Source organism: Vanellus vanellus (genome assembly GCF_965231255.1).
Source record: "Vanellus vanellus genome assembly, chromosome: Z".
Lineage (NCBI taxonomy): Eukaryota > Metazoa > Chordata > Aves > Charadriiformes > Charadriidae > Vanellus > Vanellus vanellus.
Window position 1 is genome coordinate 52,802,887 of NC_138908.1, and position 18,712 is coordinate 52,821,598.

The 18,712-nt window shown below is 45.6% G+C and overlaps 1 protein-coding gene across 1 annotated transcript in view; it reads left to right on the plus strand.

Annotated features, from left to right (window-relative positions):
* Positions 1–7,894: 7,894 nt before the first annotated feature.
* Positions 7,895–18,712, plus strand: part of PSIP1 (PC4 and SRSF1 interacting protein 1) — a 32,033-nt gene continuing 21,215 nt past the window's right edge. Inside the window, exons 1-3 of the mRNA XM_082497239.1 lie at positions 7,895–8,104; positions 9,239–9,315; positions 13,619–13,757. Coding sequence (XP_082353365.1) covers positions 8,033–8,104; positions 9,239–9,315; positions 13,619–13,757 — 288 coding nt within the window. The 5' untranslated portion in view covers positions 7,895–8,032. The remainder of the gene's footprint in view (positions 8,105–9,238; positions 9,316–13,618; positions 13,758–18,712) is intronic.

An 18,712-nucleotide genomic window follows, 5' to 3' on the forward strand; every position in this document is an offset into this window, starting at 1 on the left:
GCAATTTAAATTGAAACATAGTTTACATTTATTTATATATATTTGTGTTTATAAAGACACATAAAAATCGTTGGGGTTTTTCTTATAGTTGGAATTCCCCAATAGGAGCAAAATTACACTAAAGACAGTTATTTATGAAGTTAAAATCAGCTTATATAAACCACAAAGCTGCAGTTGGTTCTCACTCAGGAAAACACTCATACTGAATTCAAAGTACAGCTAATTGCTTTGGCTTACGAGTCAGCATGACTGACTTTGTGATTGCAAGTATTGCCATAGCACTTAAGTTGCCCTATCCCTTTTTATTCCAAAGTTGTTTCCTGTTGCTTGCAACTGCAAAAATACCACTTTGGGCTAAGATTTTCTAAGATCTGCACTGATGTACAGCCTGATACTGATATCCGTCAAGGTACAGATTGAAGTTTTAACTGCAAGACACAAAAAGATCCATAATATTTTACACCCTCTGAGATGTCTCAAAATTTCATTTCTAGTTTCTGACCTGATCTGTACAATTGGCTTTTAGCTGTGGTTTTGCTACTTCTGCATCATGCAGTTATTTTAAATGTCTTGTGCCAAATCAAATACATTCTTTGTCCAGGTGCGCAAAATTAGAAGATTTCATTATGTTGCAGTTCTTTTAATAACAGCATGGCATTTATATTTTTTTCTTTCTGATCAAAAATATAATAGTGAACAGGTCTTCCTCTCTTCTTCTGTCGGATGAGTAGTCAAAAATTGAGCATTGTGGGAAATTAACAGAAGATTGGTGAGGAGGATTGTAAACACGCTCAAGTAACTCGCACTTGGGGTGCTGGACAACACAGATATCACACTAATCATTGTTCAGCTTTATGTGCTCACAAGTAGAACATCTGCACTTAGATAACCTAAGTCTGTGATGGACTCAGGGACACCTTATCTAGCATACATGAGATCACTGCCTTGTTGTTGAAGATCAAAGCACAATGAAAAACTATGCCTGCTTGAATCCTTGAAATAGAGGCAAGAACAGCAAGTCTGGGATCTCAGTCTGTCACTCCCTCGCTATCAAGAACTCTCTCACTAATAAGGACTCTCTCACTCCACAGTGACTGCGTCCCCTGTTTGTATGCCTCTGTCTGGGTGCTGCTTCAGAGGTCTCCTGGTCCACAAGGTATTGAGATTAGATTTGTTGTTTGACTTTCACCTGTTGTTGTGTGGTTCTTCCAGCATCCTGCCTGTGTCTGCTCCCACATACATCATGAAAAATGACCTTGGATAATGAAGAAATACAAATTAAGGAACAATATGAAAGGAATCATAGAAATTTAATTGAATCATATAATCATAGAATAGTTTGAGTTGTAAGTGACATTTCATGGTCATGTAGTCTAACCCCTCTGCAATGAGCAGGGACATCTTCAACTAGATCAGGTTGTTCAGAGCTTCGTCCAACCTGACTTTCAGTGTTTCCAGGGATGGGGCATCTACCACCTCCCCGAGCAACCCGGGCCACTGTTTCACCACCCTCCTCAGAAAAATTTCTTCCTTATATCAGACAAAATCTTCACTCTTCTAAATTAAAACCATTATCAATTGTCTTATCACAACGTTCCATGCAAAAAAGTCTGTCACCATCTTTCTTATAAGCCCCCTTTAACAACTGAACGACCACAAGAAGGTCTCCGCAGAGCCTTCTCTTCTCCAAGCTGAAAAACACCAAATCTCTTCACAGGAGTGAAGCTCCAGCCCTCTGATTGTTTTTGTGGCCCTGCTCTGGACTCACTCCAACAGGGCTGTGACCTTCTTATGTCGAGGACTCCAGAGATGGACATAGTACGCCACGTGGGGTCTCTCCAGAGCTGAGTAAAAAGGGAGAATCACCTCCATTGACCCACTGACCATGCTTCTTTTCATGCAGCCCAGCATATGGTTGGCTTTCTGGGCTGCGAGTGCACATTCTCAGCTCAACCCAGCTGCAGGACCCTGCCCTTGGTCTTGTTGAAACTCATAAGGTTCACATGGGCCCAATTCTCAAGCTGGACCATGTCCCTCTGGACGGCATCCTGTCCCTCAGGTGTGTCAACTGCAACACTCAGCTTGCTCTCAGCTGCAAAGCTGCTGAGGATGCACTCGATCCCAGTGCCCATGTCACTGATGAAGAGGCTGAACACTTCTGGTCCATATATGGACCCGTGAGGGACACCATTTTTCTCCGATCTCCATCTGGACATTGACCCGTTCACCACGACCCCTCTGCATGCAACCATCCAGACAATTCCTCATCCACCAAACAGGCTACCCACCCATCAAATCCATATTCTGCAACTCAGACAGAAGGATGGTGCAGGGGATCATGTTAAAGGCCTCACAGAAGTCCAGATAGACAAAATCCATTGCTCTTCCCTTGTCCACTGATGTAGTCACTCCATCGTAGAAGGCCACTAAGTTCATCAGGCAGGACTGGCCCTCGGCGAAGCCATGTGGGCTATCTCCACGGGTCTTCCACGGGTCCTCCACGGGCCTTACAATAGCTTCTAGGAGGATGTCTTCCATGATCTTCCCAGGCACAGCGGTGAGGGCCGACGGGTCGGTAGTCCCATGGTCCTCCTTTCTACCCTTTTTAAAAATGGGTGCAATGTTTCCCTTTTTCCAGTCATCGGGGACTTCACCGGGGCTGCCATGACTTTCCAAATATCATGGAGACTAGCTTGGCAACTACATCATCCAGTTGCCTCAGGATTCTGCAATACATCTCATCAGGCCCCACAGGCTTCTGTATGTTCAGGTTCCTCAGGTGGTCTCAATCCTGATCTCCTCTTACAGTGGGAGGGACTTTGCCCCCTCAGTCCCTGCCTTGGCGTCCATCTGCTCAAGAGGCATGGGAAGAGAGGGTGCCAACTGAAGACTGGGCCAAAGAAGTTGTTGAGTACCTCACCCTTCTCCTCGCCCTTTGTTACCAGTTTGCCAGTTGCGTTCACAGGGGCAATACGCTTTCTCTGACCTTCCTTTTCTGGCTGACAGAGGCCCTACTTATTATTCTTTGCATCCCTTGTCAACTTCAGCTCCAGCCGCGCCTTGACCTTCCTGACCGCATCCCTACACAACTGCATAGCATCCCTATAGTCCTCCTGGGATACCTGTCCCTGCTCCCACTGCCCGTGCATTTCCTTCTTTAGTTTCACCCGCAGGTCTTGACTCAGCCATGCTGGTCTCTTGCCTTCCTCTCCTGATTTCATGCACCTAGGGAATCAAGGGCTCATGTGCTCTATGGAACGCGTCCTTTGAGATCTGCCAGCTCTGTTCTGCTCCCTTGTCCCTGAGGGCAGTTTCCCAGGGGGTCCTATTGACTACCTCCTTGAAGAGCTGGAAGTTTGCTTTCCTAAAATTCAGGGTCCTGACTTCACTCTTCTCCTGACCCATACCCCTCAGGACTGAGAACTCCACCGGTGCTTGACCACTGCAGCCCAGCCTGCCTCCAATCTTGACGTCACCGATGAGCACACTTGCACTGGTGACCAACAGGTTCAGTATCTCATCCCCTCTGGTAGGGCTGTCTATTATCCGGCTTAAGAAGTTATCCTCAATGCATTTTGTGAGTCTCCTGGATTGCCTACAGCTCGCTGTGCTACTTTTCCAGCAGATGTTGGGGTGGTTGGAGTCCCCCATGAGGACAAGAGCCTGTGAGTGCAATGCCTCCTCTAGCTGGAGCAAGAAGGCTTTGTCAATAGGCTCCCTTGATTGGGCAGGCCTCTAGTAGACACCATGTCTGCAAGTTCTCATGGGATTTTGCACTGTAGTATCTTACTAGATACTGAAACAATACGATGAGTTTATCAAAATAACACACGTATCATTTTTACTTTAGACACAATACTGCTGCTGCGTGCGTATCTCTAAACAAACTCTTTTCCTCCTTCCCACACTGAAGAAACTTCTCATACATACACTGGGCATTTCTTCACAGTTCAAGGAATATTTTAATCAAAACCTACATATATTCAGGAAATATGGGTTGGGGTTTTTTTTAAGAAAGGTGGAAACAAATCAGAGTTGTATCACAAGGGAATTCAACATTAACTTAATTTTTATTCTTCAGAGACACCTGTTCATGATGTGTTTAGAAAGAGTGCTGGACCTTCAGGAAAAAGGAGAGGAGACCCAGCCTTCAGTGTGGGTCTGGCCTTGGCAGAGCAAGAAGCGACTGCTTCACTTGCAGACAGGATACCAGCACGCTTCTTTGCAGTGCGACCTGACCCACACCTGCAGGAAATCAGTTGGAACGGCTGTTTCAAACAGGCAAGCTCAAGACATACAGCTTCTCACAGGAAGAACTGTTTGTCACCTCCAAAGTTCATTCATGGCTTCTAGCAACTTCATGGGTATCAGTGTGCCTGACCTTTTACTCAATCATCAGGTGGCAGGTCTAGAAGAAGCCCTACAGGTTCTGTCATTCAAAATGAAACCGTTTGCCAAAAAATGCTGATACGGTCCTTAAAGTTTAATAGCATCAGTATGGCATGTTACTCTCGTTCAAGTACAATGTTTGGATTGCAAAATACACTTTTCCTTCTATTGTGTCTGTACTGAAGCAGTTTGTCTTCAATTTTACATTTACTTAACATGTACAAATGAGCCTGATGATTACACACAAAATACAACTTGTTCAAACAATTTTATTTTTCATACTTTAAATTGAATTTTACTTTGTTTTCTTTACCTTTAGAATATGCTTTAGTAACGAGTCTCACACACCTACACCCTACTTTTGTATGAAACCAAGTCTTTTTCAGTTGCTTCTTTAATTAGGAGAAAAAGAAGTATTTTTGCTGATTTTAATACAAGGTGCAAGGCTTCTGATTCCTGGGAAATGTCAGATTCAAAAGACTGCTTCCAAAGGCTGAGGAAATTAGAATGTCCTCGAGAGATTCCAAAAGCATTTCTTCAGAACCAAAATGTGAATTTATTTAATCTGACATGGAAGACAAATGTAACTATATGATTAAACAGAGTAGTGACTTAGCTAAGGGAATCCCTGCAGCTTGTCAGTTCCTGCATAGCAAAATACTAATATACACAGGTTTTGCAGTACTCAACACTTTCTCATTTACAAAAAAATACGAAACTTCATGTATTGCTGAAATAGGAATGATTCAATGCAGCAAAATAGACTTACATATCTGCCTTACAGACTGCCTTACAGACTTACAGATACAGCTTCTAGCACTGTCAAACTTTTGTCTTCCTCTAAACAATTCTAGATGTGCTGTCTCTCTCACTTTTTTTAAACAACTTTTTCCCCAAGTGGTCATTCATTTGTGCATAGGAAGAAAGCTTTTTTCCTGTCTAATATGTTGATGATCTTCTGTTTTCTGATAAGCTTTTGTGTAACTTTGTAGAAACTTGATACGTATGTCAGAGGTATGAGTTTCACCACCTCCGAGATAATCAACCAAATTTGACTGGTTTAAGCCATTGGAGAACTGCAGTTTGTTCCTGCTTAGCACAAATGCAGTGAAGTTCTGCAGTTAATGTTTATAAATGACCGTTTTGTATCTAAGGAGGAAAGAGCGTAGAACAAAGCACAACTTGCTCTGTGGCAACTGCAGCGGGTGTTTCAGGCCTGGCTTTGAGTTTCAGTACCAAAACCGAAAGCGGGAGGATGATTCTTCTTACAAAGGACTTATCTTTGTGTGCAAGTTGCACGGAGGGCAGCTGGCAGAAAACTGGCCTGTAAAACTTGTGCATCAGGCCACCAGCTGAGGATGAGCATTGAGGCACAACATGGTTAGGTCTGCCCCTGTGACACAACGCAATTGGCTAAGAAGTAACTTTTTGTGCCACTACACTTAGAGGTTTTTACTGGTTTTGGCACCTGCGTCAGAACAAACATGGTACAGGGACTTGCAGGTGGTGCTGTGTGGGACCATCAGATATGGCCAAAGCCGCAGAGAGCTGACAGACCAGATAATTTCTGACACAGGGAGACAACTAGAACTAGACCCAACAGCACAGGCGGGCAGGGAGAAAGAAGCTGTTGAGTTAAAACATGGATCTGAGGTCCTCATGTTTGAAGAAAGGTATTTGTGAGGCAAAGCGTGGGGACGCTGGAGGTGCCTGATGCCCTCAGCAAGGAGACCGACCGCCCGGCAGGCAGGAACAGGAGCGAAGGCTGCCGTGGCTGAAATGCTGGGAGAGGAGTGAGCCCAACGCCTGGCAGGTAACGAAGCCAGGAGAGGGTAGATATGGAGAGGACAAGGGGAGTAACACAAAGTCTGAATTCAATCCCAGTAAAAAAACCCAGCAAAACAGAGGAGTTAATGGCGACTGAGTTGTGGGTGAGAACTCCACAGGCTTGAGACTGAAAGGGCGGGTTGTTGGGCGCCGGGGGGAAGCCTGGACATGGAGAAATATAAGCCGCTGAGGAGTGCCGAGGGAAGGCGAGCGGCTCTGGGGCCGGCAGCGATGCGGGTCCGGCAAAGGGCGGCCCCGGTAACGGGCCCTGCGGGGCGGGAAAGAACACAAAGGCACCGGCGGAGAGGGACAAACACACCCGTCCCTCCGACCAGCGGCGGCTGCCGGTGACGAGCTCATTCCCAGCCGGCCAACGGGGCGGCACGCACGGCTGCGAAGTGCCCCGGCGCAAGGCCGGGTATTCAAGCGCTGGTGAAAACGACTCTCGGCGAGCCGGGGTGACTGGAGCGGCGCATGGCCGCGGGGCCAGGCCTGTCACTGGGCCTCCCCGCGCCCGCCAGCCACGCTGCCACCGGCGCGGCCCGACGCGGCTCGCCCCGCTCTTGGGGGAGCGCGGGGCCGGCGGCAGCCGCTGCCTGGGACGGGGAGAGGAAGCGAGGCGGCACAGGGCCGTGCGGCGGCCTCGCCTCTCCCCGCCCCCCGCCGCCGCCGCCGCCGCTGCTGCCAAGGGCGGCCCACGGGGCCGCGCCGCCACCGCCACCTCCTCCCCCTCCTCTTCCCCCCGCCCCCCGCCCGGCTCCGCGGCGCCGCGGCCGCCCCGCCCCCGCGGAAGGCGGAATGAGCCACTTCCGCGGCTGAGGGGAGAGGAGGATGAAGGAAGCGGGCTTGTTTCCTTTCTCCCTGCCTCGGGGCGGGCGCCTTCTTCCCCTGGCTGCCACCGTTAGCTCGCAGCCGCGGAGGCGGGAGCTGAGCCGCCTGTTTTCGGCGGGGCCGGCGCTGATTGCCTCTCGACGCCTCCCCGACCTCCCCCGCCGCCCGGTTGTGGCGTGCCGGTTGGTACCGCCCCGCCTGGCGGGAGGAGGGAGCGCGGCAGTGTCTCCCGCGGCGGCGGCAGCGGCTGCTGCTGCAGGCGGAGGTGGGCAGCGGGCCGGGCGGCAGCGCGGTGCGTAGCGGGGCGGCGGACCCCCGCGGCTGAGGCGGCGGGAAGAAGGGAGGGCGAGCAGGCAAGCAGGTAGGTAGGTAGGTAGGTAGGCAGGCAGACGGGCGGAGTCTCGCTTCCGCGCCCCCCGCCCCGCTTCCGCGCCATCGCGCTTTATTGGGGGGGAGCGGGCGGCGCGTCCGTGTGGCGGGAGCCGTGCTGGCCGGGGAAGGGCGAGTTTCGGCCGCGGCGGGCGGGCGAGCAGAGCGGAGCCGTGCCGTGAGTGCGAGGGGGCGGGCGCGCGCCCCTTGCTGCGTGCGGCCCGGCCCGGCCCGGCCCGCGTGGGATATGTGTGTGGCGTCGGTGCCGCGGACGGGCTGCGGCCGCGACCGTCGGGCGCCCCCGTGGGGGGCTTTCGGCGGGGGCGTGGAGCGGGCGCGGCGCGGCGTGGCGTCCCCCGGCTGCCCGTCGCGTGGGGGGGGGGGGGGAGCGCCCGCCCTTGTGAAGCGCGGTGTTGATGTCCCCTCCTGTGTCGCCCTTGTCTCCGTTCCTCCCGCCCCGCTGTGCTTATCCCGGCAGCGGGGGACCTCGGACGGCCGGCAGTGCCTCGGCGGCAGCGGCAGCAGCGGCGGGGGAGGGGCGTGCGGAGGTGCCAGACCCCCCTCTCCTCGGCCCGGTTCGGCTGGACGGCAAGGGGCGCCGCGGCGGTGAGAAAACATGAGCCGAGATTTCAAACCCGGGGATTTGATCTTCGCCAAGATGAAAGGTTATCCCCATTGGCCGGCCAGGGTAAGGCTCCCCTCCCCTCCATACCTGTCCCCTGTGTCGTCCGTCCCTTCCCCTCCCGCTGTCCCCGTCGCCGAGGAGCGATTTCGGGGAGCCGCGGGCTTATAGCCACCCTGCGCCTGCAGCCTCCCCCCGGGGGCGGGCGGGAGGGAGAGGATACACACACACACACACGCGCGCGCGCGGGGTAGTGCGCTCCGGCTGGATTCGACCTCCGGATCGCACTGCAGATCCTGTCCTCGGGTCTGCTCTCGCCTGACGCCGGTCTGCCAGACGCTTCTCCTGTGGGCAGTGTTATTAGTCGTTTGGGTGTCCTGATTTGCATAACTTCACTTCTGGAGATGAAGACCGCTGTGTGGTATGGTAACGCGGCGCTGGAGCTGTGCAAGCACCTAACTGTGCCAAAATACTGTTCCCCCATAACTGCTTTTCTTTTTTTTTTTTTTTTTTTTTTTTTGACGAAAGAAAACGGTAAAGTTATGGCAGAGTTTGCTCTTTACATTTAAAGTCAGTTATTCCTGTGGTGCTTCCTGTAGAATGAGCTACCTGTGTGTGATAAGTGGTCCAGTCCTTTTTAGCATTCCCTCTGCTCTCTGGGAACAATCACAGCAAGTTCTGTGACTGCTGTAGGTTGTTTGACAGCTGTGGGAGTGTAGGTAAAATACTAATTATGAGATACTTGGCTAAGATGCTGACTTAAGAATAGTTGTGGGTTTTTTTGTTGTTTTTGTTTTTTTTTTTTAAAGTTTCCTTTTTGTAGCACTTGACATTTGGGTTTGGGCAGGTTATCAGCTCAGCATAAGGGCAGGAAGTCTTGCTGTTGCTTGTGCTGACGGGGGGCAGTATTTGGATGAACCTGAATTATGCTTTTGGCCTGTTGCACATCATGTCTCATCTTTTAAAGAAAATGTTAATGTGAAAAGTTCTTGTAACACAAGAAATGTTGTCATTTCCTATTGTTGCTAATACTGTCCTTGATTCTGCTGTATTTTTTAACTTGCAGCTAAAAAGAAATCTTGAGACCTGCTTTACTTCTCTGTACCTTTATTTTTTTCTGTTTTAATGCTTAACACTTATTTCCCCCTAGACTGTTCTTAACTCTTACTTGACTTGAATTATAGTCTGTCTTTTCCTTAGGTGGATGAAGTTCCTGATGGAGCAGTAAAGCCTCCTACGAATAAAATGCCTATTTTCTTTTTTGGCACCCATGAGACGTAAGTCCTTTATGTTTAAGGGTCATATTTTTTTCCTTGTAGAATGCTGTGACAAGAAGTTAACAGCTCATCTGAGTGTAGTGTATTTTAAACTATAGTATTCAGTAGTTCTTCCTAAATTAATCTCTTAGCAGACAAACTCTTCCTAAATTAATTTCTTTTGACAAGACATGCTTCTCTAACATTTCATTAAGCTATTCAAGGGAATAGTAGACTGTAACCATACCATGTACGCTTTACTGGTCGGAAGAGAAAAGGTATCCTACCCACAGTAGTATGACTGATAGGTTGGGTTTTTTTTCTTCAGCAATGGACTTTAACGATAGTCCTGTATGTCCTCAAAATTCTCAACAGTATATTCTCAAAGAAAGTGAAATAAGGCTGAGGACAATGAAATAGGCAAAGTTTTTTGAGAAACAGACAAATAATTATGTGTTGGGTTTGGGATTTTTTTTGTGGAGAGGTTTGGGGTTGTGGGTGTTCTTTTTTTTATAAGAGTTGGAGAGAAAAATGAGGAAGTGCAGTTAGCTTTATACCTGTGAACCTGCAAAACATTTATGTTTGGGTACTTTCAGCAATGCTAGCGTTTAGCAGTCATGCAACATCTGCTTTGAGGGAATATATTCCCTCAAAAATTCCACTGCTGTAAGTATTTTCTTCCACTTTACTGTAAATATTTATTGTCGGATTTGTTGGTTGGTTTTTTTTTTGTTTGTACTCTGTTTCTTGCATTGTGTGGAATGGCCTTGCTTTTTTTCTTCATCTTATTAAATATCTATTGAAATAGCTTTAATCTGGTACTTTGCATCTATCTTTTAGTAAGCCATGCCAAGATGTTATACATTGCCCTCCACTCTCTCTGACATTACTTGTGGCTTGGTTCTTTTTTTAAGAAGTGATTTCCCTGTGAAGAAGATTTCTATATGCTTGGCCCATACACCCATGCATTTCTTTAACTGTTCTCATCTTTCAATAGATCTTTCAATGGCTTAGTTTTTTTAGTTTGGGGTTTGTGTGTGTAGTTTTGTGGGTAAAGAGGAGTTCCCGGAATTCAATTCAAGGTTGTGAGGTTTGAGTCTTGTCCATTTTTTTTAATGATAGTTTTAAACAAGGCATCAGGTTAGGTTTTTTTCTTATTTTTTTTCCATAGCTGATTTTTTTTTTTTTTTTGGCAGCTAAAAGCTTAGTGTTGCTTTGATCCTGCCCTTGGTAATATCTATGTTATTCTGGATTTTACTGAGGTTTTGTGCAGTTGTAAATAAATTCAGGGATACAGATTGAATATAAGTGAGACAGAAACAACTCCTCATCTAAAGCTTTAAAAATACCTTTGCAAATTTTGAGAAGCATTGTGGCCAGTTTTAAATTTAGCTTAGGCTCCTAAGGCATGCTTAGGTTTGGAAGTTTTCTCTTTTTTTTTGTAGTTTACATGGGTAAATTTGAAATGTCTATTCCTCACTCTTTGATATTATTACAAAATAAAATTTTACTGTGATCTGGTTTTTGTTAAGCTGTAGGTTCAGGGTTACGACATTTCAGAGATCCATACGATGTAAGAGAAACTACTTCTGTTTCATACACATTGCAAAGTATAGGATGTTCCACGATCCAGCTGTCTCCTGGTGTTTGTTCTATAAGCATGTCGCTTACCTCGGGCCCCTTAGAGTGGTAACAGGTGAAACTTAGGTGCTTCTTGGTCTTGCTTGTTGTTACATACAGCAGATGCCTGTAAGTAACAATAGGAAGGAGCAGATCAGGTAAAAAAGGAGAATGCTCTTGCATGGCATGTAATTTTGTTTAGGTTTGTAGCTGTAAATACTGACTTCGTGATCCACCAGGTATTAGGTAGAGCTAACAATTTTCTGTACTTTTTTGTAAGAGTTAAAATAAATTTGGTAAACTTGTTCTCCTCTGTGTTTCTCACAGTTAGTTACACACCTGTGCAAAGTTAGACACTATGTGCCTTCAGCATGTTAGTAGTGTGTACATCTACAGCCTATCTTGCTGTAAGTACTGGTAACTCTGAAAATCCAGATAAAGGGTTTGATCATGCTAAAAAGTCCTTCTGTATAAAGGATGACATCTAGCTATGTGAACGATTACAGTAGGAAAGTAGGAGCTTTGGGGAAAAGCGTAAACAAGACTGGCTTGGGAATAATTCTTACTTGACTTTTAGCAATAATACTAATCGAGTTTTGCAGATTACTATAAACAAGTCTAAACTTGTGCTTTGATTGCTGTTGTTGATTTGCTTGTAAGTTTTGTCAAAATGCAACTAAATGTGTTGCTACCTGTGTGCTGTGAACAGATACATGCTTCTTAAAATAAGCTTGGGGAATTTGGTTGAGGTTTGTTTTGTTTATTTCTATACTGTCTTAATGCAGCAACAGTACCCTTTCCTAAAACAGAGTAATAAAGTAGATTACCGTTTTAATAAAAGCTTTACTTGGATCTGTTGTGCCAGTAAATCACATCAGTGCAAATTTTGGTTGGTCACAGACAAACAAAAAGTCACACTGAACTCTAGTTTCTAGTCTAGTTTGGACCCTATATATTAGGGCAATCTCTCTTCATTTGATTTTCTTGTTCCCTTTTCTTTTTGGTACGTGGGGATTTCACTACAGCAATCAAGTAAGCTACGTGACCTTCTCACAGTAGCTCGTTTCTGGTGTTTATCGAAGCCTGAGTGATAGAGGTAGAGGCCTACAGACCTTGAAAAAATGTTTCCCTCCAGGCGATAAGGAAGAAGGGAGGCAATGTTTCTTATTTTTGTCTTTCATGGTTTCTGTTTGTCTCCCTTCCTATCCTTTTGGTCTGGTTGAGTAGGCTCTGTAGGTGCATCTTTCCCACACTGGTTGAATCCTCTCTAACTGTCTCTTGCAAAGTGGTGGGTGATTTGCAGTCTCATCTGTCACAGTGGTTTACGTAATAATTTGTACACATAGCTGAGTGTTTTACTGCTGGAATAGGAAATGCTTAAGCTTTCTAGATGATGGTATGTTCTTTTCATTTGTTTAGTAGGGTGTACATCTCAAATACCTTGTTTTTTAAAGGTGATGAAGAAAATAGGAGCATTGAGCTTAGAAGTATCGATTTAGCTCTTCTGTGAGCCAATAGTTCAGAAAGCAAGTATCTGCAACTTTTCAATGGTTGGATCTAACACATACGCAATCTGACAAAGCTGTGTCTATGCACTGCATGAAAGTAAGAGTGTACCACCAAAGTGTTGTCTTTTTCTGTTAGCAGCATATGGATTGCTACAATGAAATCTGAACTTGAAAAGTCATGAAAGTAGAGAAGGAATTAAACTGTCTTTGATGGTCTTCAGCATAAACCAGAATGTTGGTTCTCAGTAATACGTTACCTTGTAATCTCAAGTCTAACTTAGAGAAGCTGGTAGTGTGGGTACTGTGACTTCGACATATGAGAAAAGCTACTTGGCTAAAAGCTTTAGTTACACAGCTTACAGGAGGGGTAGTGCTGTGAAGGAGTGTTGTTTGTCCGACAAAGATATACAAGCAGTGTTAAGACCTCTACTACAAGAGTAGCTTAAATAGAAATTGGCCTCCCCCAGTAAGGGCTCTAACCACACTGCCCAAGTGGCAGAAGGCAAAGGCAGGGACTGGGAGAACGAGGAACAGCCCGCTATAGGAGAAGACCAGATTCGAGACCAGCTGAGGAACCTGGCGGTGCACAAGTCCATGGGACCTGATGAGATTCATCTGTGGATACTGAGGGAACTGGTGGATGAAGTTGCCAAGCCACTATCCATTGTATTTGAGAAGTGATGGCAGTCTGTTGAAGTTGCCACTGACTAGAAAAGGGGAAACATGACCCCCATTTTTAAAAAGGGAAAAAAGGAAGACTCGGGGAACTACAGCCCAGTCAGTCTCACCTCTGTGCCCAGCAAGGTCATGGAGCAAATCTTCCTGTAAACTCTTTTTTTGTTTTTTTAAGGAAGCAATTCCTCTTTCTGTTTGTTTGCAAGCTACTCAGTTTTTAATTGTTCTGGTTCAGATTAGTTGGTTGTCCTCAGCTGCAATCTTAAGGTACAGCATCAGCTGTTTCTTGCCCAGACACTCAACCTGAGAAAGTGGGGATTCATAGGTGGTGTGGTAGTAATGGAAAACTTGGGCTGTTGGAGGCAAAAGTTGAGAGAACCAGAGATGCTTATGTAGCAGAATTAGTTGTTGAGGTAGTAATGGATTTCATATCTTAATAACATTTAGTGCCTATTTACTTGAAAAGACTAACCATTTACAACACAAGATTTTGTTCTTTTTTTGTTTTTTCTTACCTTAAGGGCTTTTTTGGGACCAAAGGACATATTCCCTTACTCTGAAAATAAAGATAAATATGGCAAACCAAATAAAAGAAAGGGTTTTAATGAAGGCTTGTGGGAAATCGACAACAATCCCAAAGTGAAGTTTTCTCACCAGCAGGTAAGTTATGTGGAGTCTGCAAATTTTTGTTGCTGTACTTTTTTTTGGGGGGGAAAAAGGGCAATGAGTATTTCCTTGCCGTAGGGTAATGAATTATTGCTGTTCAACTGCGGGTTAGACCTTTTTTTTTTTTTTTTAATTTTTTATTTTATTTTTAATTGGTCTCTAGTGTTAATAGCATAAAAGAGATGGGTGTGTTATTTAACAGGGAATATCTGTTTATTATTGTATGCTCATGAGGGACCATGTTGACAGTTTTGGAGCACAAGGCTAAAAGTTTAACAGTTTTTACAGTACGCATCAAGTTGGATTTATAGCTCTCTCTATATACTTATTTATTTATACTTATAACAATATACATTCCTAAGATACTTACCTTTGGATCTGTACAACCGTGCTTGAAAAGTGGTAGTTTTTTCTGGAATCTCAGTCACTCTACTTCTTTCTGTCATCTAAACCCAAGTGCTTTTCTCCACAAGTATCCTTTTAAGATTACAATACGTGCTGTCTTAGCATACAGTATTTTCCTTCTAGCGGTTGGAAGCAGTGTGATGCTTGCCTTTCACCCCGAAAGGGTCGCTTGACTTGCTTGATTCAGTTTTTGTCCATAAGTAATTCCTCGTTTCTTGCCCTTTTGGTTAATCTTCCAAGCTTAAACTGGAGCTATGCAGTGCTACCCGTAAAAAGACCCAAATTTAATCTGAAGACAAAGAAATTATTCTTGCTCATTTTGTCTTTGCCTGCCTTCTCTGAACATTGCATAGCCTTTTGGTTTTGCTCTGTACACTGGACCCTGATCACATACTGGGTCTTCTAGGCAATGCTGCAGTAATAATAAAAAGAATTGATATCTTTTGGTATTATTTGCTGCTCTTATGCAACATGCCAGATTGCCATTGCAGCTTCAATTAATCCCTGCTTCATAAGATACCCCAAGTTACTGTGTTTCTAGTTTGAAGGAGAATGTGGATAAAGAGCTGAGGAGTTTCTGAAGTAAGAGTTGAGAGATAAGATGATGTCTTCCAGATGTACACTTTTTCTGCTCCGGGATATGGAAAGATGCTAATCCACTCATCACAGTGGGAAGGACTGTATTAATAAGGGACAGATTCTTTCTGCTACTGTAAAAAACAACTCTGTGTACCTTCTTGCTGTTTTCTTTGTGACAGTTCTGGAGAGATGCTCAGTGGATGGCTGAGGCAGTTGTGAACTATAACTGAGTTGTATGTTACCAGTCATTCAGCAAGGTGAAAAACATGTGTATAAACAATCAACAGAAACAAGCTTGTCTAATATTTTTTTTCACAGCAGGAATCAGTAACTTCGATTAAGCAGTGCTTAAGTGGGTTGCTTTCCTAGCATCTCAGACATTCCTAAATACATTTCCAATTGGAAATACACAAAACATGTTGCCAAGAGGTACATACAGACTCTTTTCTTAGTCTAGCAGCCTTTGTGCTGGGTAGTCCTTTCCACCTGTTGAGTTCGATTCAGGTACTTCAGCTTTGGTGATGGCTCTTTCACAGACTCTTTCTGTGAACTGGTCAGGTTCTGTCTAGAGCCTTTGGGTTGTACTTTGCCACTTCTCCCCACTATTTCTTTATTTAAAAAAAAAAAAAATTCTTTCCACAAGTCATATTTAAAATCTGTTTCTACAAGCAAGCCTTAAAATTACTGGAAAAAGAAACTTTTCTTAGTAGGGATGCTTTAACTTGAGTACTGTGTCCAGTTGTGGGCTACTTGGTACAGGAGAGGCATGAACATACTGGAGAGAGAGAGTCCCATGAAGATGATGGACTGAAGCATCTCTGCTAGGAGGAGAGGCTGAGAGAGCTGGGACGACTGTTCAGCCCCATAGGGCTCAGGAATGATCTCATCAATGTATACAAATACCTGAAGTGATGGTGCGAAGAGGATGGAGCCAGGCTCCTTTCAGTGGCGCCCACTGACAGGACCGGAGGTAATGGGCACCAGCTGAAATACAGGAGGTTCCTTCTGAACCTTAGGAAGCATTCTTTTACTGTGAGGGTGACCAAGCACTGGCACAGATTGCTCAGGGAGGCTGTGGACTCTCCATCCTAGGAGATATGCAGAAGCCATCTGGACATGGTCCTGATCAGCCGGTTCTGGGTGGCCCTGCTTGAGCAGGAGGGTTGGACCCGACTGAATTACTGAATGAGTGGAGTAGTGAAGTAGACTTGTGCAAATTTTCTTCTGAATTTTCACCTCAACTTTAGAAAGCTTTTCTTTTGATAGCCTTCTCTTTCTATCTGGTGCTATGCATTGTTAAAAGTAAGTTTTACTTGGAGCAAATCAAGCCCTTAGAATTTAGCCAGCTCTTGTTTTTACTTGTGGGCAGTTCTTTTTGCTGCTAAAGGAGTACATCTGCAAATGGCTGACTAAATTTGACATTCTGTAAAATAAATCAGGATGTAAAACAGGCAGAGTAAGTGTTACTTGATGTGAAATAAAACTGCCAGTAGGGGTCTGCTTCTTTGAGCATCTTTGATGTCACATCAGTCAGTCCTGCATCTTGGATGTTTTTTCACAAAGCACTACCTTTTGGGTTTAACTCTTGGAATTGAAATACTATGTCACTGTTTCACCAAGGATTATGGATGAGACAAAGGAACATCCCGCTCTACCAAGAATAAGAAAGTTGTAGAGTGGTTTTGGTTTTGCTTTTACTTGTTTCAGCTTGTGTGCTAAAATGAGCGCTATTTCTTCCGTACTTTGCAGGATAGCATACATTTCACAGTGGTGAGACTTCAGAGGTGCCTTGTTTCATATTCTTGTTAGTTCCCTTGGTTTCTGATGATTTTCTGTTAATGAGAATGTTGCCTTAGCATCCTGTTCTCAAAGCTGGAGCAACAAGCGCATACAGTTTCTCCCTCCTGGTAATAAGGGAAGGATGCTTATCTGCTTGATATCGGTCTCTGTGGCTGTCTTAATTAACAGCTGAGGGTTTTTTGAGGGGTAGGCTTCTGGATGTTTTCGTCAGGGAAAGAAAGGAAGTTCAGGAGTGCTTCATGTAGATACTTAGACAGTTTTATCGGCAGCTTATGGGGAAGCTTCTACCTGTTCTAAGGGTAACGGAGTGGTTGAAATGGCCTTCTGGGGCCTCACCCTCCCATCTTTGCCAAAGAGGGGTAGAGTACAAGCAACAAAACACTCATGTGAGGGAACTTGCCACAATTTAGCCAAATGACATAAGTTCTTTTGTTACCGATTCTGGTAACAAGACACAAAGACAAGCAAACACTCAGAGAAACGTGCCTCAGCTTCCCTGCTCCCTCAGCTCCCCCCAGGCTGGTCTCCAGTCCCCACACCCCACGCTGCCGTCAGTCCCCCAGGTGAGGCGATGGCGGCACGGGAAACCGAGGCCGGTGTGTCGTGGGTACTTTGCTTTTGCTGTTCCTCGCTGCTTGCTTAGTGGCTCGGGGGTGGGACCCTCCATGGGCTGCTGTCCCCTCAGAGCTGTCCTTTCTGTCCCCTCTCTGCCCCTGCTTAGGCAACTCCTCTGGGCTGTAGCCTGGCTTGGGTGACTCCTCATGTGCCTCCTCAGTCCAGCGTCCCTCCTGCCCAGGCATCTCTTTTGCCTCAGTGTCCCTCATGCCCTGTGCGGGCGTCTTGTCTGTGTGTCGGCATGCCCCCTTCTGCAGCATCTCTGCAGCCCTTCTCTGGCACCTGCTCTTCTCCACGGTGACTCTCTTCCCCATAGCTGTGTTGGCGGAGGTGCTCTGGTCTGCTTTCCCCAGTGAGGCGTGAGAGGAGATCAGCGTGGGCAGCAGGTGGTCCTGAAAGTGGAGACAAGTAGTTCATTGAGGAGACTGAGAGGAACATAAGGGTACTGATAAGACAACTATTTTCCCAACAATATTTTGAAGTAGAGTATTGTGTTACAGAATCACAGAATGGTCAGGGTTGGAAGGGACCTCTGGAGATCATGTAGTCCAACCCCTCCACCAGAGCAGGGTCACCTAACGCCGATTGCACAGGACAGCATCCAGGCAGGTTTTGAATGTCTCCAGAGTGGGAGACTCCACAGCCTTTCTGGGCAGCCTGTTCCAGTGCTCTGCCACCCTCAAAGTAATGAAGTCCCTCCTCATGTTTAGATGGAACTTCCTATGTTGAAGTTCGTGCCCATTACCTTATGTTCTATCACTGGGCACCACTGAAAAAAGACTGTTCCCATCTACCTGGCACCCTCCCTTTAAGTATTGATAAGATCAATTACAGCCTGTGTTGCGGTATTCACTATGTGTCGGTGAATGGACAAATTTTTTTAGCTGAGGTCTTGGAGACGAATAAATGTATCGTAAGGTATTTGTTGATTTGCATACAATTCTTTGATTTTAACAAAGATTCTTAAGTGAAGCACAGTTACTGGACAGTAGCAGGGAAGACAGTTTAGTTGTCAGAGCCTGAAAATTCAGGGTGAGTAGGTAATTTTGTCTTTGGCCATAGAGCAGGTAGGGTCAGAGGGGAGTAGGTAATTGCATGGCGATGTTGGCAAAATCAAGCTTTTATTCAGGATACAAGATAATAGTAAAGTGACAGACTTGTCAGCTATTCACATAGAGGGATTCATTTGCAATTTTTTTTTTCTTTTTTTCTGTCCTTTTACTGGTCGTATTTTGTCTTGGTAAGTCCTTCTAAGAGCCGCGTTTTCTGCTTAACAGCCAGAACTGGCTGGAATGTTCTGAAAGCAGTATTTATGCTTTGCAGATGTTGCTTGTAACTGCTAGTAAGGGAGGTGGAGGGCAGAAGGGAGCCTGTGGTTTGGGCTTAGATCCAAAACCACTTCCTCAGTGGGGGAAAGATTAGAGTCAGGGGAGTCTGCCAGCTTTGTTTGAAGGAGCTAATATTTAAGAGAATGCTATCCACAATGTAACATAATTTAAAAAAAGAGTAATTTTGGCTTTGTCTTCTCTATTTCCATGTTTATAATAAAG